This window comes from Hyla sarda, chromosome 1 (assembly GCF_029499605.1).
Source record: "Hyla sarda isolate aHylSar1 chromosome 1, aHylSar1.hap1, whole genome shotgun sequence".
Lineage (NCBI taxonomy): Eukaryota > Metazoa > Chordata > Amphibia > Anura > Hylidae > Hyla > Hyla sarda.
In genome coordinates this window covers 409,019,724-409,044,361 of record NC_079189.1, presented here as the reverse complement: position 1 = coordinate 409,044,361, position 24,638 = coordinate 409,019,724, and the positions used below count along the sequence as shown (strand labels likewise).

General features: G+C 46.4%; 1 protein-coding gene across 5 annotated transcripts in view; it reads right to left on the bottom strand.

The window, feature by feature from the left end:
- GAL3ST1 (galactose-3-O-sulfotransferase 1) overlaps positions 1-24,638 on the bottom strand; it is a 174,101-nt gene that overhangs the window by 92,640 nt on the left and 56,823 nt on the right. The window contains exon 2 of one of the 5 annotated variants that reach the window (XM_056528652.1): positions 7,187-7,262. The exons of the other annotated variants lie outside the window; for them this stretch is intronic. Within the exon in view, the coding sequence (XP_056384627.1) occupies positions 7,187-7,262 (76 nt within the window). The remainder of the gene's footprint in view (positions 1-7,186; positions 7,263-24,638) is intronic. 5 annotated transcript variants of the gene reach the window in all.

The following is a 24,638-nucleotide window of genomic DNA, read 5'->3' as shown; positions in this document are numbered from 1 at the left end:
CTGCCAAAAGGAGAAAAAAATAAGTCTACACACCAGAAAAACACAAATATGCTGGGAAATGCAGTGGCAAAAAAATAAAAATAAAAAGATAAACTTTGAAATTCAATAACAGTTTGGAGATAGCACAGTTATCAGTCCATTACTGTTCTTCAGCGTATCTTAATATCTTAACACATAATTACTCTCCTTATCTTAATACTGAATTACTCTCCTTATCTAAATACTGAATTACTCTCCTTATTTATTGTTAAGGTGTAAATTATAAATTCATCAATGTCTCATAAATTAACTGCAAATCTTTTTTCATTGCACATGTTGATAGATTTTACTCTGACCTCTTATACAACTTGGTAACTGCAAAAAAATAAAAAATAAAACTAACAATTTTCCAGCAACTACCCAAAGGACTATCCAAATGTTAATGATTTATTAGTGAATGCCATAACATTATGATTCTACAGGTTATGTAAATACATTTAATGAAGGATAGTCACTATGCTGGTGCTTATTCTTTCTTACTATGCATATGTTATAAATGCACCTGTCTTCGATTCCGTACAGCATCCAGTCCCTGTGGGGCACCACTGGGAGCATCCTAAAGTACCTATTATGGCCAGCTCTGCTTAGTGCAGAGCTGTGTGTCATATTGCAGACAGCCCTGCTGACCAATCAGTAGGTAGAAGCTCAGCTTTGTCACCAGCCCTCACACCGGCTGGAATATGTAAACCAGCAGCTGTTCCATGCGGCTAGTGGTCTTTTTGCAAGCCTCCCAAGCATTCCTTGAGTTCTGATCATTTGCTGTTTCTTAACCATGTCTTGGACCTGACGTTGCTAGTCCTGACTCTGCCTCCAGTTTCTTACTTTGTACTACACTTCCCTCTTGGTTTCTGACTTCTAGCTAGTCCCTGGTTAGTAGGCCTTGTCTACTGATTTTGTAGCTTACCTGCCTGTGTATTGCTAAACTGGCCTGTTGGACTTTCCTGACACCCTGAGCATTTAGTCCAGGTAGGGACTGTCGTCCATCCAAGTAGGTAGGGACAGTTGTTGGGGCTATATCCAGGTTGTACTGCTCCCTACCCGGACATGACTGCATATATCCCCAGCAGCAAACTGTTGAACTAGCCTTCTTCTTTTTAATTGTCCTAGGGAAAATGATGTTTAATTGTTTATTGAGTAAGTCTGTTTAATCGAATGCAATGGTTTATGTTATTTTGAACGTTTTGCATAGCTCTAACATTTGCGTAAATTCTTTCTCTAAAGTCTATCTCTAAAAGCTAGGACAGGAAATTTTTGGAAAAGGCAGGTTTGGACATACATGTTGCAAAAGTGGGTGGGATTGGATACACTTATTGCTGAAGTAGAACACACACGTTAAAGGAGCAGGTGGTAATGGTCAGAAATTCATAGGGAGTGGGATTAAGAAAACAGTGTCAGTATCTATAAATAACACATTACTGAATATTTTGTGTTTCCTTCTAAAACAGATTCCACTAATAATTTTAAAATAGTTGATAACATCCAATAATAACAGTACTATAGGTAGACCTATCCTTATAAGATGCATTAAATGTAAACAGTTTTTAGGAAGAATCTAGGTACAGCCCATTGTATGGCATTTAATTCTTCCTTTTCTTTACAAATACTGGCAATATTCAACTAAATAGTTCTGCCAGAGTGCCATTATTCATAGTAACAGCAGTGTGCCCTCATCCATTATTTGTGCTTAAAGAGTACCTGTCATCATTTAAACTTTCCCTGATCCCCCTTCCCATCTGTCCCCTTCTCTAACTATGCCTATCCCTGTGTTTATTGAGGTTTAAAACGCTGTGGAAATACCTTTTTTTATCCCTCTTCATTAGCTCACGAACACTGTCTTTCTGAGGGGTGGAAGGCATGATGTCATATGAAGCTTGGCTGGGACTCTGCTTCTGCCAGTCTTCCTGTATGCTGCTCTCCCTCTGCAGCAGTGTTTCCCAACCAGGGCACCTCCAGCTGTTGCAAAACTACAACTCCCAGCATGCCCAGACAGCCAACAGCTGTCCAGACATGCTGGGAGTTGTAGTTTTGCAACAGCTGGAGGCACCCTGGTTGGGAAACACTGCTCTGCAGTGTGCATACAGACTAAGTACAGGGTAGGGACAGCAGTCTGTCTCTCTCTCTCTCTCCTGTGTCTCTCTGCACTAAAAAGTCAATGCTGAGAACCAGGGGCAGTGGGAGCAATTACAGAGGCAGTGATTAAGATGAATGTCAGGGGGGGGGGGGGGCACAGAGCAGGGAGTGCAGTGAGATAATACAATGTATAAGATAACGTGTGGTGAGGGGCAGGGAGAACACAGAGCAGGGGTGAGGGGGAGGTGACTGGCTGTTATATGAGTGGCATGTGTAGGCTTGTAGCTCACAGGCTGGGAGCGAGTCCTGAGCTGAGAGCACTGAACTTCCGGTGGAAGGACCAGAGCCCTTCAGCATTAGTCCTAAAAGCTGTACATTTACTATGAAAAGCATAGGATGCTGCTTGCAGACCAGGCATAGAAGAGTGACCCCTAGTGGCCAAAAGTATAAAATGAAAAAATTGGTCTTAATATTAATATTTTTTAATGAAGATATATTACAATATCTCTTCATTAATGATTATGAACAACATATTAAAAGTTTTTGTTGATGACAGGTGCTCTTTAAGGATTGCCCACTTATAATAGTGTGAGCAGTATGCTCCCACAAAAAAAGACAGGTAACCTATATAATTTATATGGACAAAATAGCTCAGTGCCGGGATATTAACCGAGGTATTGGTTCAACAGGAGCAGTCAGTAACCAACCATTACTGCTGAATATTTTTAGACCTTTGCAAGAGACTTCCTTTTTTGTTGAGTCTTGAACAGACTCATAAATAAATAATAATAAATAATAATAATAAACAAGCATGGTGTAACTATTCTGTCAGCTAAACATGGTTAATAACTCATAATCTAGTATGTACAACCTGGCTATTAAGGGTACGTTCACACGTACAGGATCCTGCGCAGATTTGATGTGCAGGATTTGTAACAGCCAATTAGAAGCTGTGCTCACTCATTTAGTTTACATTGAAATCTGCAGCAGAAAATCCTGTGCATCAAATCTGCGTACATGTGAACGTACCCTTAACGACGCAGGACGTATATTTACATCCTGCGCTGGCTCCCGCAATATGAAGCGGGGTCGCGCCGCGATCCCACATCATACCGCGGTGGTCCCGGCGCTCATCAACGGCCGGGACCTGGGGCTAATACTACACATCGCCGATCGCGGCGATGTGCGGTATTAACCCTTTAGAAGCGGCGGTCAAAGCTGACCGCCTCTTCTAAAGTGAAAGTGAAACTATCCCGGCTAGTCAGTCGGGCTGTTCGGGACCGCCACGGTGAAATCGTGGCGTCCCGAACAGCTTACAGGACACCGGGAGGGCCCTTACCTGCCTCCTCGATGTCCGATCGACGAATGACTGCTCTGTGCCTGAGAACCAGGCAGGAGCAGTCAAGCGCGGATAACACTGATCACAGGCGTGTTAATACATGCCAGTGATCAGCATGAGAGATCAGTGTGTGCAGTGTTATAGGTCCCTATGGGACCTATAACACTGCAAAAAAAAAGTAAAAAAAAAGTGTTAATAAAGGTCATTTAACCCCTTCCCTAATAAAAGTTTGAATCACCCCCCTTTTCCCATAAAAAAATAAAACAGTGTAAATAAAAAAAAATAAACATATGTGGTATCGCCGCGTGCGTAAATGTCCGAATGATAAAAATATATCATTAATTAAACCGCACGGTCAATGGCATACGCGCAAAAAAATTCCAAAATCCCAAAAAGCGTATTTTTGGTCTCTTTTTATACCATTAAAAATGAATAAAAAGTGATCAAAAAGTCCGATAAAAACAAAAATCATACTGATAAAAACTTCAGATCACGGCGCAAAAAATGAGTCCAGAAGGGTGGGACATATGGAGCAAGGATAGGAGAAAAGAACTGACCTGAGCATCGCCGACCACCACCCGACTGTCCCGGTCCGCCAGTCCAAGGTCACACCACTCCAGAGATGAGGTTTCTAGAGTCCAGAGGGGGGGCGCATGAACAGAACCGCCCTAGGGAGGTGGAAGTACGGGGTGTCGTGATTAGGGAAGGGGGCGGTAGTGAGGAGGGGTGATCAGAGAGCCTAATGTGCCCTAAACAAGGGGGTGTCTACAAAGGTCAGCCAAGGTTGCCAGATGGAGGTGAATTTGTCGTTTTTGTTGTTCGAGTCTGCCATTAGTTCCTCCATTCGGCAAACAAAGAGTACTTCCGCATACCAGTCTGAGATTGTGGGGGGGGGGGGGGGTAGCCTCCTTCCACCTTCTCGGGATTACCACCCTCGCCGCCATCAGCAAGAAATGAGCCAGCTTCCTTGAGGGTGTCATCCGAGAAAGCAGTTGGATGGACAGTAGTAGTACCTTAGCCTTGTGTGGAAAAGTAATGCCAGGGATGTGTGTAATGCGAGAGATCACTACGGTCCAGAAAGATGTGAGAGAGGGGCATGCCCACCAGATATAGGTCATCGTGCCTCGGGACTCCCTGCAACGCCAACACAGGTCCGACACCTGAGGGTACATTTTGTGGAGCAGAGAGGTCACCCTGTACCATCGCAACATAATTTTGTAGTTGGTTTCTTGGGATCTGCAAGCAACCGACATCCTGTGACACAAGAGGAAAGAGGAGGACCAGTCGGATGGGGCAGATGAGGAGCCTAGTTCCGCCTCCCAAGCCCTCACGAACGGCAGGGGGTCAAGAGCAGCGTCGTCCAATAGTATGCCATAGATTTGAGAAACCACCCTAGGGGGTGGGGAGGCGGAAACACAGAGCTCCTCAAAGGGAATGAGAGGGCGGGCTAGCTGCAGAGAGCGTCCCGTCGTGTCCACAAAGTGAGGGAGCTGCATGTATTGCATATACCTGGTCGGCGTGCGGAGAGGACCCGGCATCAAGTCCACATAAGGTTTCAATGATGTATCATTTAAAAATTCCCGCAAGGGGATGAAGGGGGGGTCAGAGACACCTAAGAACGAGGAGAACTGTGACCCGGGTGGGAAGCGGGGGTTGTGTATCAGAGGCATGAGAGGGCCATCGGGGGAAAGGATCCTAGAGTCATGCAGATAACGAGAGAGGGTCTTAACAAGTTCCGCTGCCACCCATGGTAGTGAGTCCATGGTCCTGTATGCATGTGTTCGCTGAGACAGACAAGGGAGCACAGTGATCTCGAATGGAAGCTCAGCTAGTTCTAGCGAAACCCATCGTTTGGAAGAGCGCCTGTGGAAAAAGTCGAGCAGTCTGGCCAACGTGGCCGCAAGATAGTAGGCTGTACAGTCAGGAACTGCCAAACCACCCTTGCCCTTCCGTCGAGAGAGTACATTTTTAGCAATTCTAGACGGGCGCCCTGCCCAGACCAAGTTCCTAAGGGCCCCGTCTATGGATTTAAAGAAGGACCGGGGGATGTCAACTGGCACGGCTTGGAACAGGTAGAGGAGCCTAGGCAGAATGTTCATTTTCAAAATGTTAGCACTTCCCACCCACGAAAAGGTGCCTTTGGACCATTTCAGTAAGTCCCGTGTGATGTCCTGTGCGAGCGGTGCAAAATTGAGGGAAAAGCCCTCGTGAGGGTCGGCTGGGACTCTAACTCCCAGGTATGTAATAGAACCCGATGCCCATTGGGACGGGTGCTCCGCCCGTACACGTTGAACCGCTAGTGGGGGAGAGAGTGACGTTTAGGGCTATACTTTTGGACATATTAATTTTATGGTTACTGAGGGATGAGTAAAGGCTAAGTTTGCTCATGATGGCTGGCAGGGAAGTATGCGGGGAGGATATGTAGAGGAGAAGATCGTCCGCGAACGCCGAACAGAGGTGTACAGTACCCCCCTGTGCGAACCCCTGTATGGTCGGGTTCATTCTAAGTGCATTGAGGAGATGCTCCATGCACAGAGTGTATAGGAGGGGGGATAGCGGGCAGCCCTGACGCGTGCCATTGCTGATCCTAACAGGCTCTGTTAATGAGCCGTTAATTCTCACACGGGCCTGGGGTTTTTTGTATAGGGCTATTACACGTCCCAACATTAGTGGCCCCAAACCTATCTGCGCCAGTGCAGCCTTCATGAACCCCCAATCCACCCGATCAAACGCCTTTTCAGCGCCGAGAGAGAGCAACATCAGCGGAGAACCGCGTCTGGTAGCGCTATGGATTATCGAGAAAGCCCGAACCGCATTGTCTCTGGCCTCTCTGGAGCGCATGAATCCCTCGTAGTGCATGAGTCCCTCGTAGCACACATTTGAGGGCGTCCCATTGAGTCGGGAGTGGAGTAGGATCAAGGGCATGAGTGGAGAGGAAGGAGGCGACCTCTTTCTTTAATTTGGACAAACATAGCGAGTCAAGGAGTAGGGATTCGTTGAGACGCCATGTAAATTGCGGGGTATTGAGGGAGGGGATGTGTAGGGTACAGTATACGGGAGCGTGGTCTGAAAGAAAGAGATTACCAATCTGTGTAGAGGAGAGTCTAGATAAATGATAATGCTGTAGGAGAATGTAATCTATTCTACTGTAACTCCTATGAGGACTAGAAAAATGTGTGTAATCCCTGTCCCCCGAGTGCTGGAGGCGCCACACATCACGGAGCTGGAGAGAATGAAGAAGACGTCTAAGGCGGCTGATCTGACTATAAGGTACCGACGAGTGTTTTGTGGACACATCCAGCAGTGGCTGGAGAGGGAGGTTGAAATCCCCTCCCACCAGTAACATTCTCTGGGAAAATACAGAAAGGGCCTCCAGCGTTCTCATCAAGAATGAGACCTGGTTACTATTGGGAGCATAGATAGAAGCCACCGTCACCACCTGGTCCAATATAGTGCCCCGTACAAAGAGGTAGCGGGACGCAGAGTCCACTTTCACCTCCTGAACAGTAAATGACAAGTTTTTATGGAAGCCTATAGAGAATCCTTTCGACCGGGACTCAGGGTTCGGGCTATGGAACCATGGAAATAGCGGCCTAAATGGGCTGGGACATGGCCTTCCTTAAAATTAGTCTCTTGTATACATACTATTCTGACCTTTTGTTTATGGAGGTGATACAGCACCTGGGCTCGTTTCTCTGGTACATTAAACCCCTGGACATTGAGTGTGATAATCTTTACCTCAGCCATCCCGGACAGCGGACCAAGACAGGCAGACCGGGCAGGAAGACGGTAGATGGATGGCAAATCCCAGGTCCTGTAGAGAAAAGGATAAGGGAACACGACAGATAAAGAGAGGAAATAAGACAAAGAGAAAAACACAAAACTCTGGTTAAATCAAAAAGCAAGCGTACTTGCAAGGGAAAACTAGTGGCAGCTATACACTTCTGCCTAAACGGTGCGTCTAACACACACCTATCCTAGGTGGGGGTAAATTCATTTGCAATGGGGAGCAACAGTGAACAAAGTAACTCAAATAGAAAACTACACTACGGATTAAAGCGGGTCACAGGCATCCGCCCACGGCCATGAGCAGTATAGAAAGTCCAGTTCGCATCGAACCAGACCACAGTGAGACAATGGGGGGCTCTAGATAAAGCATGTAGACAAGCAGAGACTCGGGCACTATGAGACAATTAACTGGCTAAAAGGGGGGGACAATGACAACCGGAGGTGTCTGGAGCGCCATCAGGGTAGGTCTGGTCAGCAAGACCTCCGGGGGAGACAGCATGCCATCAGTCATAAGGAAGAAGTGGAGATCAAGTCCTCAGTTCTCGTGGCGGCAGTCCCTAGAACGGTGCCTCAGCCTGCGCTGGCGCTGTGGCTGCGGCCAGCCCGGGTTGGGACGTCTGGCAGGTAGTCTCTGAGAAGTTCCCATGGGAGTGGGGGCAGCGTACGGAGTACGCAAAAACTCAGTCAATTCCGGCAAGGACATCGCAGGCAGATCCAGGGCCGAGAGGAAGGGGGCCAAGTCCTCCGCTGTCAGCAGTGTGACCACCCCGCCACCCGCTGTGACATGCAGCGCGAAGGGGAACCCCCAACGGTAAGGGATGGATCGCTCCTGTAGAAGGTGAAGCAAAGGCCGCAGCAAAGCCCTCTGGCAAAGTGTGCGCCTGGATATGTCCGGGTATAGATGTAGGATAGCGCCGTCAAAGTCCACCTCACCCCTCTGTCGGATCTTTAGCATTATTTGTTCCTTCATGACATAGCGGTGCACCCGACAAATCACATCTCGTGGTCTGGCTGGGTCAGTACTCGGGGCCCGCAGAGCTCGGTGAATACGGTCAAGCTCTATGGGCATCTCCGGCGGGCGCCCCAAGATCATGTTAAATATTCCAATAACAGTTGGGAGCAGGTCCTGAGTACGCTTGGCTTCCGGCAGGCCACGGATGCGAATATTGTTTCTGCGGTTCCTGTTTTCTACATCATCCAGGTGGTCTGCCATAGCCCGAGCAGTTGAGAGTTGCATGGACGCTGATTCTTGTATATCACGTATAGAGTCCATAAGTGTGGATTGAAAGTTTTCAAGGGCGCATACCCTAGTTTTGAGATCGGACACATCTTGCTTGACAGGCTGGAGGTCCTATCTCCAAGCGTGTTTCAAGTCCAAGGTCAAGGCTGAGAGGTCGAATTTGGTAGGCAGTAGAGCCAGCAGTGCCTGCAGCTCGGGGTGCCCCTTCAATAGAGCCACTGCTTGGGCGGGCGGAGGGAGTGAGGAGAACAAGGGGTCCCCTCCCTGTTGGGGTCCGGCGTGAGCCAGCAAGGCCTGGGGAGAGGAGACTGCCCTCTGCATAGAAGGTGGAACCCCTGCGGTGTGGTTCTCTCTGGCAGGGCAGGCGACATGGCTAGTCATAGAGGTGGACAAGAGGCAGGTGTCCCCCGCGTTCTTCAGGGCCAACTGACTGGGATCGGGACCCCCAAGTTCCATGCCCCCTCCCTCAGCACCCCCCCCCCCCGGAGCTCACCTGCAGATGAAGAGCGAGGGGAGCCAGGTGAGCTGTCAGGGCTCCGGAATATGGAGGGGATGCTCTGGGATGGAGAAGGGCCCACTTCAGTGTCTGCAGCAGGAGAGCGGGGAGGCGTCGCCGCCACATGTGCTGCTGGCAGCATGTCCCCACTCAGCGCTCGTACCTCGCTGTGCTGAGCAGAATGAAGCCGGTCCGCGTGCACCATCCATTCTTCTGGGAGCCGGGGACAGGAAGCGGTGTCTCCGGCAGCAAGGTCGCATCAGCATACTCCTGAACTCCGGTCGCAGCGGCCCGCACGGCGCCGGAGGATCCGGCCTCAGTGGAATGCATCGGGACTTCCGGCCTCTGTGCTCCAGCTCCCGGCCGCTGGCTTGTCTGACTCGCGGGACCCCCGCTCTCCGGACCACGAGTCGGGAGGTCTAGCAGGGCAGGTAGGTGTTTTCGGTGCTGCACAGCCTGTGCAGTGCTTCTGCGCGTCGCAGGCGGCGAAGGGGCTGGTTCCCTCACCGCCCGAGGTTCCGGTTCCATTTTGGAGTGCCCGGGCATCTGGTCACCACGGCTCTCCAGTCCTTGCAGCGGGCTAAAGAAATTTGAAATCAGTACCACGTCCGCCTGAGGTGGTCCCCTGGTCCTTTTGTCTCTCCCTGACCGTCTCTTTGTCATAGGGATGCGGTGTATACCCCCAGTATAGGGCCGTAGGTACGGAGCTCTGTCCAAACACGTCTATCTCCCGCGCATAGCAAACCACGCCCCGATAAGGTGTCATTTTTACCGAAATATGCTCTGCGTAGAAACGGAAGCCCCCAAAAGTTACAAAATGGCGTTTTTTCTTCTATTTTGTCGCACAATTATTCTTTTTTTCTGTTTCGCCGTGAATTTTTGGGTACTGTGACTAATGTCACTGCAAAGTAGAATTGATGACGCAAAAAATAAGCCATAATATGGATTTTTAGGTGGAAAATTGAAAGGGCTATGATTTTTAAAAGGTAAGGAGGAAAAAACTAAAGTGCAAAAACTGAAAAACCCTGAGTCCTTAAGGGGTTAATATCAATATTAGCTTTGCATAGTTATTCAGCTTACTTTTCATCAAAGTCCCAGTGGTGCTATTCAGTATCTGCCAAGAATCTTTCCATTTGAACTATTTTTTATGAGGTTTTTTCAGAAAATGATACATGGAAACAATATATTATTGTGTCTATTATATAGCAAATTGTTTTAAGCGTGTCTTTATGAAGCAAAGTTATTTATAATACATGCTGTAATTATAAGTGTTGCATTTTACAAAAATGTATATTCATTTATGTTATAGCATTAATTAGTCTAGAAGTACTAAACATGTAACATAATAAAGATAACCAGAAATAATTTATATCTATGAAAAGCTGAAGGCTTTAGTAAGCTTTTGGATGCCAAGAATCTTTCCTATATATAAGATGACTGACCTGCTTAAGTATAATAAGTGTAATGTGTCATGCTTCTTAATTACACAATCAGTGTTTGTATGAGCAGGGTGTGCAACCATTGTTTCTTTCATATTATTTCTTATTTATTTAAAGGTTACCATTCTAGACTGTTCATGGTAATGCATTACACTTACAATGACTCACATATACAAGCATCTTAGGCTGCTTTCACACTATAAAATTTATCCGTTTTAAAGATCCGTTTGATGTTCCGTTACGAAAACCCTGAAAATCAGCCATTAAACGTCCGTTTAAAAATCCCATACGTCCGTTAAAAAATCCCATTATAGTCTATGGGATTTTTACATTATCCGTTTTGATCAGTTATAGTCCGTTATTAATAACGGACGTTATTTTGTGACGGGAGAATGAATGGAAGAAATAGTGCATGCACTTTTTCTTCCGTTACTATCTTCTGTCACAAAATAACGTCCGTTAATAACGGACTATAACGGATTAAAACGGATAATGTAAAAATCCAATAGACTATAATGGGATTTTCTAACGGACGTATGGGATTTTCTAACGGACGTTTAATGGCCGATTTTCAGGGTTTTCATAACGGAACATCAAACGGATCTTTAAAACGGATGAATTTTATAGTGTGAAAGCAGCCTTACTGAAACCTTTCGAAAATTGCATGGAAAGCAACTTTTTAACATTTTGCATAAATCATGCTTTATATTTAAAAAGAAATGGAAATACAAATACCATGACTTTCACTGTTGGTTCAGGATTAAAATTAATAATAAGGATCATTAAAAATATATCTGTATTTGCTGTACATATATATATATATATATATATATATATATATATATATATATATATATCTTTCTGCTATGTTGGCAGGTCAATTATTCACTTTCTGTATCATTTTCTATGTAAACAGAGCAGGTAAAATTTGTAGGGAGAAAACGCTACTAACATATTTACACAATATGCACATCATGATAAAAAACAAAACCTTTTGTCATGGTATAATCACAGATACAAATTTATTTCATTGCTATTTTATGTAATGGACCAACACAAAAGAGTCCATCATTTGGAAATGGGGGGAAATATTGCCTGGATTTTAAAATTATTTACAAATAAATAAAAAATGGAAATAATTGAGTGCATATGTATTCACCCTCTGTACTCTAAAACCCCTAACAAACATCTGGTGAAACCACCAGAGTACAAATCAAGATGAGTTTTTCAAAATGCTGACTATATTTAACCAAAATTTACCACTGACATGTAGTACAATGTGTCATGAAAAAAAACTGTCATTTGAGTCAGTAAAATAATTAGTTATTACCACATAAGGAAATACATGTCAGAATTTAAAAAGAGGGCTTGGTTATTAGGGTCAAAACAGGCCAAGCCATCAAGGGGTTAAAGTTTGCCACAGGCAATGTGGAAGACAGAGCAAGCATGTGGAAGAAGGTGCTCTGGTAAGATGAGGCAGAACCCAAACACTGCCCATTGTTAGGATTCGGCAGGCTGGATGTGGATCCTCTGTGTCAGCGAGGGATTGGCGTGGACCGTGTCGGTGGACCGGTTCTAGGGTTGCTACTGGTATTCACCAGAGCCCGCCGCAAAGCGGGATGGTCTTGCTGCGGCGGTAGCAACCAGGTCGTATCCACCGGCAACGGCTCAACCTCGCTGACTGCTGAGAAGGAGTGGGACAGAAGGACTAGGCAGAGGCAAGGTCAGACGTAGCAGAAGGTCGGGGCAGGCGGCAAGGTTCGTAGTCAATAGCAATAGCAAGAGGTCAGGTACACTGGTAAGGTAAACACTGTAACGCTTTCTCTGGCACAAAGGCAACAAGATCCGGCAAGGAAGTGAGAGGGAAGTGAGGTTAAATAGACAGGGAGCAGGTGGAGGCTAATTAGACTGATTGGGCCAGGCACCAATCATTGGTGCACTGGCCCTTTAAATCTTAGAGAGCTGGTGTGCGCGCGCCCTAAGGAGCGGAACCGCGCGCGCCAGGACGTGACAGCCAGGGACCGGGACAGGTGAGTGACTTGGGATGCGATTCGCGAGCAGGCGCGTCCCGCTATGCGAATCGCATCCCCGCCGGCAGGGTCATTGCAGCGCTCCCGGTCAGCGGGTCTGACCGGGGCGCTGCAGAGAGAGGAACGCCGTGAGCGCTCCGGGGAGGAGCAGGGACCCGGAACAGTACCCCCCCTTAGGTCTCCCCTTCTTTTTGTCCGGTTGTCGCTCCACCAGGGACGAGGACTTTGGGAGCGATTGTAGAGTCTCCTTCTGGAGGACAGTGAAGTTCTGGGTATGGTCATCAATGGCAGGCAGTTCAGAAGGAATGGGAATGGGGAGGGGGGGCAGAGGGTGAAGCTTGGTACGGGGCAGAGTGTTACCAGGAGGAGGGGCTATGAGGAGGCAAAGCATAGTCCTGATAGGCCTTGGGTAGACCAGGTGTAGGAGGAGGCACTGAGGCTTGCCTGACGGGACTGGGAGCAGACGTGAGGCATTTTTTGTGGCAAGAAGTACCCCAGCACTTGATTTCCCCGGTGGTCCAGTCAAGGGTAGGAGAGTGGCGTTGGAGCCATGGCAGACCGAGGAGGACTTCAGAGGTGCAGTTGGGCAAAACAAAAAATTCCATTTTTTCGTGATGCAGTCCAATGCTCATGAGCAGGGGTTCTGTGCGGTAACGCACGGTGCAGTCCAATTTAACTCCGTTGACCGAGGAAATGTAGAGCGGCTTGACGAGACGGGTCACAGGGATGTTGAACTTATTAACAAAAGAAGCCAAAATAAAATTTCCTGCAGAACCAGAGTCCAAGAAGGCCATAGCTGAGAAGGAAGAGTTGTCAGAAGGAGAAATCCGTACGGGCACAGTGAGACGTGGAGAAGAAGACTTCAGACCAAGAGACGCCACTCCCACGTGAGCTGGGTGCATGCGTGCGTTTCCCAGACGTGGAGGACAAATAGGGCAATCCACCAAGAAATGTTCGGTACTAGCGCAGTACAGACATAAATTTTTATCTCTGCGGCGAGTCCTCTCTTCATGGGTCAGGCTAGACCGATCCACTTGCATAGCCTCCTCGGCGGGAGGCACAGGGGTAGATTGCAAAGGATACTGTGAGAGAGGTGCCCAGAGATCAAGGTCTTTTTCCTGGCGGAGCTCCTGGTGTCTTTCAGAAAAACACATGTCAATGCGGGTGGCCAAATGGATAAGTTCATGCAGGTTGGCAGGAATTTCTTGTGTGGCCAGCACATCTTTGATGTTACTGGATAGGCCTTTTTTAAAGGTCGCGCAGAGGGCCTCGTTGTTCCAAGATAGTTCTGAGGTGAGGGTACGAAATTGGATGGCGTATTCGCCTACAGAAGAATTTCCCTGGACCAGGTTCAGCAAGGCAGTTTCGGCAGAAGAAGCTCGGGCTGGTTCCTCGAAGACACTATGAACCTCAGCGAAGAAGGACTGTACAGTGGCAGTGACAGGATCATTGCGGTCCCAGAGCGGTGTGGCCCACGACAGGGCCTTCCCAGACAGGAGACTGACCACGAAAGCCACCTTTGACCGTTCTGTAGGAAATTGGTCCGACAACATCTCCAAATGTAGGGAACATTGTGACAGGAAACCACGGCAAAGTCTAGAGTCCCCATCAAATTTGTCCGGCAGGGACAAGCGGAGGCCAGGAGCGGGCACTCGCTGCGGAGGAGGTGCAGGAGCTGGCGGAGGAGATGGTTGCTGCTGTAGCTGTAGCAGAAGTTGCTGTAGCATGGCGGTCAACTGCGACAGCTGCTGTCCATGTTGGGCGAACTGTTGTCCAAGTTGCTCTATTTGTTGAGACTGCTGGGCGACCACCGTGGTAAGGTCAGCGACAACTGGCAGCGGGACCTCAGCGGGATCCATGGCCGGATCTACTGTTAGGATTCGGCAGGCTGGATGTGGATCCTCTGTGTCAGCGAGGGATTGGCGTGGACCGTGTCGGTGGACCAGTTCTACGGTTGCTACTGGTATTCACCAGAGCCCGCCGCAAAGCGGGATGGTCTTGCTGCGGCGGTAGCAACCAGGTCGTATCCACCGGCAACGGCTCAACCTCGCTGACTGCTGAAAAGGTGTGGGACAGAAGGACTAGGCAGAGGCAAGGTCAGACGTAGCAGAAGGTCGGGGCAGGCGGCAAGGTTCGTAGTCAATAGCAATAGCAAGAGGTCAGGTACACTGGTAAGGCAAACACTGTAACGCTTTCTCTGGCACAAAGGCAACAAGATCCGGCAAGGAAGTGAGGTTAAACAGACAGGGAGCAGGTGGAGGCTAATTAGACTGATTGGGCCAGGCAGCAATCATTGGTGCACTGGCCCTTTAAATCTTAGAGAGCTGGCGCGCGCGCGCCCTAAGGAGTGGAGCCGCGCGCGCCAGGATGTGACAGCCGGGGACCGGGACAGGTGAGTGACTTGGGATGCGATTCGCGAGCGGGCGCGTCCCGCTATGCGAATCGCATCCCCGCCGGCAGGGTCATTGCAGCGCTCCCGGTCAGCGGGTCTGACCGGGGCGCTGCAGAGAGAGGAACGCCGCGAGCGCTCCGGGGAGGAGCAGGGACCCGGATCGCTTGGCGTAACACCCATCACCCTGAGTACACCACCACAGTGAAACATTGTTGTGGTAGCATCATGATGTGGGAATGCCTCTCTTTAACATGTATAAGGCAACTAGTCAGAATTAAAGGGGTACTCCAGTGGAAAAAATGTTTTTAAATCAACTGGTGCCAGAAAGTTAAACAGATTTGTAAACTACTTCAGTGCATATCAGCTGCTGTATACTACAGAGGAAGTTATTTTCTTTTTTAATTAGTTTTCTGTCTGACCACAGTGCTCTCTGCTGACATGTCAGGAACTGTCCAGAGCAGCATATGTTTGCTATGGGGATTTGTTTCTGTTCTGGACAGTTCCTGGCATGAACAGAGATGTCAGCAGAGAGCACTGTGGTCAGACTGTAAAGAAATTCAAAAACAAAATAACTTCCTGTGGAGCATACAGCAGCTGATCAGTACTGGAAGGATTAAGATTTTTAAATAGAAGTAATTTACAAATCTGTTTAAGTTTCTGGCACCAGTTGATTTAAAAAAAAAAAAAATGTTTTCCACTGGAGTACCCCTTTAACCCCTTAGGAACTCAGCCCATTTTCACCTTAAAGGGGTACTCTGGTGGAAAACTTTTTTTTTTTTTTTTATATCAACTGGTGCCAGAAAGTTAAACAGATTTGTAAATGACTTCTATTAAAAAATCTTAATCCTTCCAGTACTTATTAGCTGCTGAATATTACAGAGGACAGTGCTCTCTGCTGACATCTCTGTCCATTTTAGGAACTGTCCAGAGTAGGAGAAAATCCCCATAGCAAACATATGCTGCTCTGGACAGTTTCTAAAATGGACAGAGATGTCAGTAGAGAGCACTGTGCTCGTGATGTCAGCAGAGAGCAGTGTGTTCCAAAAAGAAAACAATTTCCTCTGTAGTATACAGACCCTAAAAAGTACTGGAAAGATTAAGATTTTTTAATAGAAGTAATTTACAAATCTGTTTAACTTTCTGGCACCAGTTGATTTAAACAAAAAAAAAAGTTTTCCACGGGAGTACCCCTTTAACGATGCAGGACGTAAATGTACGTCCTGGTGATGTGGTACTTAACGCACCAGGACGTACATTTACGTCCTGAGCATAACCGCGAGCATCGGAGCGATTCCGGCATCATGCGCGGCAGGTCCCGGCTGAGGATCGCAGACAGGGACCCGCCGGTAATGGCGGACACCCGCGATCCCGCGGATGTCCGCCATTAACCACTCAGATGCCGTGATCAATACCGATCACGGCATCTGCAGCATCGCGGTCACTTAACAGCATGATCGGATCGCCCGCAGCGCTGCCGTGGCGATCCAATCATCCTACACGGCAGACGGAGGTCCCCTCACCTGGCTCTGCTGCCTTTCGGGAGTCTTATGCTCTTATCTGCCTTCCCGCAGACCAGAGCAGAAGATCACCAATAACCCTGATCAGTGCTATGTCCTATACATAGCACTGAACAGGATTAGTAATCGAGTGATTGCTTTAAATAGTTCCCTATGGGGACTATTAAAGTGTAAAAATAAAAGTAAAAAAAGTAAAAAAAAATAAAGTAAAAAAAAAAGTGAAAAACCCCCTCCACCAATAAAAACGTAAAGTGTCCCATTTTCCCTATTTTACCCCCAAAAAGTGTAAAAAAATTATTTTATATACATATTTGGTATTGCCGCGTGCAGAAATATCCGAACTATTAAAATAAAATGTAAATGATCCCGTACGGTGAACGGCGTGAACGTAAAAAAAAAAAAAAAGTCCAAAATAGCTGCTTTTTTATAACATTTTATTCCCAAAAAATTTTATAAAAAATTTCATAAAAGTTTTGTATAAGCAAATATGGTATTAATAAAAAGTACAGATCACAGCGCAAAAAATGAGCCCTCCTACCACCGCTTATATGGAAAAATTTAAAAGTTATCGGTCTTCAAAATAGGGGGATTTTAAACGTTTGGTTAAAAAGTTTGCGATTTTTTTTAAGCACAACAGTAATAGTAAAGTGTATAATCATGTATCATTTTAATCATATTGACCCAGAGAATAAAAAACACATGTCACTTTTACCATAAATTGTACGGCGTGAAAACAAAACCTTCCAAAAGTTGCAAAATTGCGGTTTTCTTTTTAATTTCCCCACACAAATAGTATTTTTTTGGTTGCACCATACATTTTCTGGTAAAGTGAGTGATGGCATTACAACGGACAACTGGTCGCGCAAAAAACAAGCCCTCATACTAGTCTGTGGATGAAAATATAAAAGAGCTATGATTTTTTGAAGGGGAGGAGGAAAAAACGAAAACGTAAAAATGTAATTGTCTTAGTCCTTAAGGTCCAAATACGCTGAGTCCTTAAGGGGTTAAAGATCTGGGATGCAGGGCGTACCTGTACGCCCTGTGTCCCCAAGAAGTTAATGGAAAGTTAGAGGGAGCAGAATACAGGGCAATCCTCAAAGAAAATCCGATACAGTCTGTAAAAGACTTGGACAGAGAATCATCTATCAGAAGAACAATGACCCTAAAGATACAGCCAGAGCTACAATAGAATGGTTTAAATCAAAGCATGTCAATGTCCTTAAAGGGGTATTCCAGTGAAAAACATTTTCATTTCATATCAACTGGTTCCAGAAAGTTAAACAGATTTGTAAATTACCTTCTTAATTTTAATCTTTCATTCTTTGTCTTTGGTCCCCACCTCATATGTTGTAAAAATTATTAAACTACTCGTTGTTTTCTTCAGCACAATATTAACTGCTAATTGAAATTTTCTTAGGTCAGCCCCATACCGGGGATGCAGAAGGATTAACTGTTTTTTTTTATGAAAGGACTTTACAGCATTGTAGGTCTGCCAAAAAGGTTGGCACATAAAGATAGAGCTTTGTGGTTAGGTATAAAATAAATAATAAAATGCTGACATGTACAAACCTACTTGAGAGCAATAATTGTAGGTTTTGTATGTGTAATTAACTACACTTGAATATAGTTGTTCAACATTTCGGAATGCTGTTAGTTTCTTCACAATATATTTATGTGTTTGTTGAAATAACAGACTTTTTTTTACCCACAACTATTTCTGGAGTATGTTTGTCTTATCACTCCTAGAATTAGGAGAAACAAACCATACTACAAACCTGAAATGAAAACTCCTGTAGCAAAAATGACAATGACAAGCCAACTGACAGTAGGTACACATTTTAAAGATGATGTACAAAATAACAATGAGAATAATGTACCCATTGGTGACACAGGATAGCAGGTGTATTGTACAGAGACCAACCAAAAGTGAGTGTGTCTCAGCCAATCAGTCCATAGTGAAAATAGACACACAATTAAAATGAAGCAGTGAGCTGTATCTCCTGCCTAATCAGTGTACATGTGTAAGTTACTGTACACCAGCTGAATCGGCTGGAATCTGCATGTATTATTCACATGTCGGCCATATGTGAATTACTGTCCCACATTAGGTACTAAGAGATCAGACACACTGTGAATTAAAACCAAAGACACAGCCCCCCTCCACGTTTCACTACATCTGTGGCTTTGTCAAGAGGCATATGGGCAATGGAAAGAAAAACACTGTTCGAGGAGTTAAATAAGCCCCCACAGTGACCTCATATCACAAATGGGCCAATAGATGAACAGATGGGGACAATCTTAACCTCTTAAGGACACTGCATGTGTTTACCTTAATGACTGGGCCGAATTTTTCAAATCTGCCATGTGTCTCTTTAAGTGATAATAGTGTTGACATGCTTTTACTGAGCAACAGAATTTCTTGCATTTTTTTTTACATTTTTATTGCGCTCACAGTGTGGTATAAATTATGTTTATTCTGTGGGTCAGTACGATTATGGCAATACCAAATTCATACGATTTTTCTTTTTTCTTTTCACAGCAAAATCCCTTTTTCCCCCTTTTTTTTGTGTTGCCATGTTCTGATGGCCATAACTTTTTGTGAGGACTTATTTTTTGCGGTACAAACTGTACTTGTTTTCGTACCATTTTTGCGATACATGCTACCTTTTGATCCTTTTTATTCCCCAATGTGGATCAAAATTAGCAATTCTCTAAATTATCAACATGAAAATACCTGTCATGTATAGGTTTATGCATTTTTTTGTTGGGGGGGGGGGTGATAATACAGGACTTTATTGAGAAAAGGGTATTGAAAAGGGGTATTGATTTTATAATTTTTTTACACTTTAATTATTTATTGAAAAAACTTTAATTTTTTTATGCTTTTACGTTTTACAGGTTATACTATGCTGCAGTACATCTCTACTGCAGCAGAGCATAACTGGCAGCATAACCTGACACTCAGCCTGTGCCTGACCTGACAGGCTGCGGTACTAGGCAGACATGAGGCCATCAGCTGGCCTTGGGCTGCCATGGCAACCAATAGGACCTCGATGGTAAACAGGGGTCGCCGTTGGTGAACAGGGGGAGCCCTCTTCCCTTGTCAATCCTATAGATGCTGTGATCAGGACTGATCTATGTAGTTCATGTTGCAGGAGACCGGCACAATCCTGGTCTCAGTAGCTGTGGCGGGACCCCGGTTGTGACTGACAGCAAGGTCGCACCGTTGATCTCCTGCAGCGCATCGCGCTGTGCATGAGGTCGCTATGCATACGTCCAGTTGAGTGAACATGTCAGCAACTGGGAAGTATGCATATGTCCTGTTGGGGGATGGGGTTAAGATACCAGCAAATCAGGGGTTCATATATCAATAAAATGACACCTCTACAACCCAATCTAATAGTAGACAGAGGTAACCAATAGTATCTGGCTATGTATAACAGCATGATAGTACATTCAATAAGTTGTGTCCCGCTGTGTTAAATGACGAGCTGCGCATAAAGAAGATGCACAGGGACTTGTGCCTAGTTGGTGACTATAAATCACTACTGCACCTATGCAGGTAGTCTGCACAACAGAAAGCTGAGCGTGGACTTATTGTTCTTCTACCAAGCAGCCGCTTTCACTGTGCATGTGACTAAAGTTGGTGCTCTACACTGATTCCTTACGTACATTGTAGATACGCACGGAATTAGAATCTGTGAACATACTAGGTGCATGAGTGGATATATTAAAGGTAGGGACAATTAAGTATTAAGGGGGGCACTGTAGAGGGTCTAGATAAAAAATAAAATGGCCACCATCACTGTACATATATATATATATATATATATATATATATATAAATATATATAGTACAGACCACAAGTTTGGACACACCTTCTCATTCAGAGTTTTCTTTATTTTCATGACTATGAAAATTGTAGATTCACACTGAAGGCATCAAAACTATGAATTAACATCAAAACTATGAATTAACACACCTCAGAACCCCCCAAGCCGCAAAGGGCTATGACAACCAGCAGACTAAGCGCTGGGGCCCCGAAGTTCTCTTCTCAGAGGGGCTACACTGCTACCACAGAGCTTCATGAGCCCAAGGATTGTAAAATACCGTGGGACACTATGTCTGATGCAGAGGTGGAGTGCTCAGGGGTCCCTGCTCCTTCTCCTCCCAACTGGAGTCAGCTTTTATCCCAAATTCCCAACAAAGAAGACTTCAGCTCCTTAATTGCTGAAGTTAAGGACACCTGTAGGGTGGAAATCTCCTCCCTCCGCCAGGATCTCCAGCATGTTTCTGACAGGGTTAAAGGATTGGAGGATACACATGATTCTACCAGGGCTTATATCGCTCAACTCCAATCTACTATTGCTTCCCAAACAGAATTCCTCAGTGATTTGCATGGTCATGTGGAGGACTTGGATAATAGGGGGAGGCGTTACAGCATACGGGTGAGGGGGTCTCCTCGAAGCGACCCGAGAGGAGGATCTCCATGTGAATTTGGAAGCTATATTAAAACTTATCTTAGGCGAACCCTCCTCTCATGAAATCAAACTGAATAGAGCCCACAGGGCTCTCCGCCCCAAGCCCGTTAATGGTCCCCCTAAGGACGTCATCTGTTGTGTCCACGATTACCAGCTCAAAGAGGAGATTATGGCCAAAGCTCGTACATTGACTTCAATGGAGCCCCTATTCAATTGTTCCAAGATCTCTCCTGGCTCACCCTCTGGAAACGGCAGATGCTTAAACCTCTCCTGGCAGTCTTACTCACCCATCAAGTGTCCTACAGGTGGAACTTTCCATTTGCCCTGATTGCTAGGAAGGATGGTAGCTCTGCTGCTCTGCAATGTTTTGCTGACCTCCCGGCCTTCTGTTCTGCGCTGGATTTGCCTGTTCCTCAGATGACAGATTGGGATCTCACTCCCCCCCTCCTCTCCCTCCGGTGTTGCAGCATGTCCGCCCCCGTAAGCATGGCTCCTCCAGGAGGTCTACCTTCTTGGCTCCTCGGAGCCCCCCGTTAGTGTCGTCGTAGTCGGACTATGGAGTAGATTCCGGAATTCTAATGTGGGGGAAGTTGTGGGGGATTGACTCTTACCTGATTTGCTTTAAGTCACCTGCGCCTGTGTTGTTCTTTTTTCTTTATTTCCCGAGGCTGCAGATGTGGGACATTTTTTGGATTTTGGTTCTCCCCTGACTTCAGCTACATGAATATGTTCTATACTATTTTCTTGTTTATATGATTAACCTGTTTATGCATATTTGGTCACCTGTAGTTTTCATGCTTGTGTCCTATTGGCATGGCCTCGGGACGGAAGGTTTATTCTTTTTGTGGTTGTTCTCTGATGGAGTACTCCCATTTTTTCCCCTCCGAGGCTGTGACAATGGTCTGGATCTCTTTGGGATACATGTTGTAGTTGTTCTTACATCTGGTCTTGGCCTCTGCATTGACCAATTGGTCAATGGTTCTTTATGTGATCTGTTGTTTTTGTGTTTTGTCCTCAATAACCTTGTTGTTGTATGGTGTGTATGGTTTGTCTTTGTGTACCCTTCTTGTTTCCTCCCCTTTGTTCTCCATTTTTTCCCCTAGGTTCCGGTACTTCTCATCTCTTCTGCGGCAGTCCGGTTGGCGCTCCGTTCATTTGGTTCTCCCGGGCGGTCCTCCTGGCTTTTAGGTGAGTCTTTATTAGTGTTTTATCGCCCTACCACATAATGATGGTTATGTGTCTCACTGAACGTTAAGGACCTTAACTCCCCCCCTGAAACGGTGCCTTTTGGATTGGGAGTTACTTGCGCTGTGTGCCAATATTGTTTTCCTTCAGGAGTCACATTTTAACCACTCTGGATCCTTCCAATTTCTCCAACACCTCTATCCTCCTTTTCTGCTACTTCTGATAGGAAAGTGGCTGGAGTTGCTATCCTCCTCTCTAGATCGTGCCTGCTGAAGGTTTCCTCTTCTTATGTTGACCCCCTGGGGCATTTTGTAGTGGTGGAGGGTACGTTGGGGGGGTGCTTCACTTTTGCTTTGTAATGTTTATGCTCCTAACTCCTCACAGATTCCGTTCTTGCATAGAGTTTTGGCTAGACTTCATAAATATTCACCCTCTGCGTGGCTCATTGGGGGGGATTTTAATCTTGTCTTCTTGCCCTCTTTGGATTGTCATTCTCTTACCGGTGACCCTCCCCCTCCTGCCAAGTTGCACTTGGCCTCACTTTTCCGGCGTACTGTTCGTGCTTCGTCGCTGTACGATCTTTGGAGAATCAATCACCCAACGGATCGTTCTTTTAGTTTTTACTGTCACCCCCATAGATTACACATTCGTAATGACTATTTTTAGGCAATCTTCCGATGGATCGCATGCTTTCGGATGCCTCCTTAGAGCCCATTTCCTGGTCTGATCACTGCCCTGTTCTTTTTTCCTTTTCCCCTTCACCCTCTGTTCTTCGGCGCTGTCACTGGCGCCTTTGCTTAAGTCTCTGCCCTCCCAAGAGTCGATTCAGGCTTGTCTGACTGAATATTTTTCCACCAACGAAGGCTCATTTTCCTCTCAGGCCATCCTCTGGGAAGCCTATAAATTGGTTGTCATGGACACTGTATTGCTCTCAGTTCATGTTTGAAACGGGATGCCATAGCTCACTCTCGGGAGCTTAGAGCACGCATAGCTCACTTGGAGGCCCTCCTGCTGTCCTCTACCTCTCTCTCGATTCTGAGGCGATTGGTGGCTGCTCAGACCCAATAGGGGGAGCTTGCCCTTCATAAAGTTGAGCGGCAATTGTTGTACGTTAAACAGAAATATCATGAGAAAGGTAATAAGGCCCATACTATGTTGGCCAGACGACTAAGGGACCGTGCAGCCACTCGGTCCCCCTCGGCCTTAAAGAATTCTTCGGGTGTTCTTCGCTATCATCCTGCTGATATTTCCCGTACTTTCGTTTGTTATTACTCTGACCTTTACTCCCTGCCTTCCCAACTTCCTGTGGCGCGAGCTGCGGAGCTTGACTCACATCTCTCACGATGCGGGTTGCCGACTTTGTTGGAGGCTGATCGTGCTGTTTTGAATGCCCTGATTACCCCTGAGGAACTTCAGGAGGTTCTCAAGTCTCTTACTGCGGGTCACTCCCCTGGCCCAGACCAGGGGGGGGGGGGGGTGAGGAGATCCCACAGTCTTTTCTACATTCTTTGATTACCTTGATACCCAAGCCTGTTAAAGATACCCATGATTGCTCCAGTTACAGACCCATTGCCCTTCTTAATTCTGATCTGAAGCTATTCTCTAAAGTTTTGCCGGTGCGCCTTTGTTCTTTTCTCCCCACACTTATCCATAAGGACCAGGTTGGCTTTATCCCTTGCCGTCAGGGGGGTGATAATAGCAGAAGGGTAGCGGATCTCATTGACTTGATCAATAGAAGATCTGAGCAAGCCTTGCTTCTTAGTCTTGATGCTGAAAAGGCCTTTGATAGGCTGGGGTGGCCATTTCTCTTCGCTACTTTACAGAAGTCTGGTATCACTGGTAACTTACTAAATGCACAGCGGGGTCTCTATTCTTCTCCTACTGCCTCTCTTAAACTCCCTCATGCTCCTTCTCCAACTTTCCCTTTGTTTAATGGTACTCGCCAGGGATGTCTTGAACCCTTGCTGCTATGATTCGGGGGACCCGGATATCACTGGCATTGCCCTTCACAATAGTTAATTTAAGATCTGTCAATTTGCTGATGACGTTTTGCTTACTCTTTCCCGTCCTTTGCTGTCTCTACCTAATCTCTATCGGGTTCTTCATGAATATAGGGTGGTCTCTGGCTATAAGGTTAATTTATCTAAATCAGAAGCTCTCCCTCTCAATCTTCCCTTGCCTCTGTCTTCCCTTTTGTGTGCTGATTATTCTTTTAAATGGCCTCCTTCTGCTATTAAATACCTGGACATCCATATCACTCCTTGCTATTCCTTGTTACGCCTAGCGCTCCGGGTCCCCGCTCCTCCCCGGAGCGCTCACGGCGTCTTTCTCCCTGCAGCTCCCCGGTCAGTCCCGCTGACCGGGAGCGCTGCTCTGTCATGGCCGTTGGGGATGCGATTCGCACAGCGGGACGCGCCCGCTCGCGAATCGCATCCCAGGTCACTTACCCGCTCCCGTCCCCTGCTGTCATGTGCTGGCGCGCGCGGCTCCGCTCTCTAGGGCGCGCGCGCGCCAGCTCCCTGAGACTTAAAGGGCCAGTGCACCAATGATTGGTGCCTGGCCCAATTAGCTTAATTGGCTTCCACCTGGTCCCTGACTATATCTATCCTCCTCCCATGCA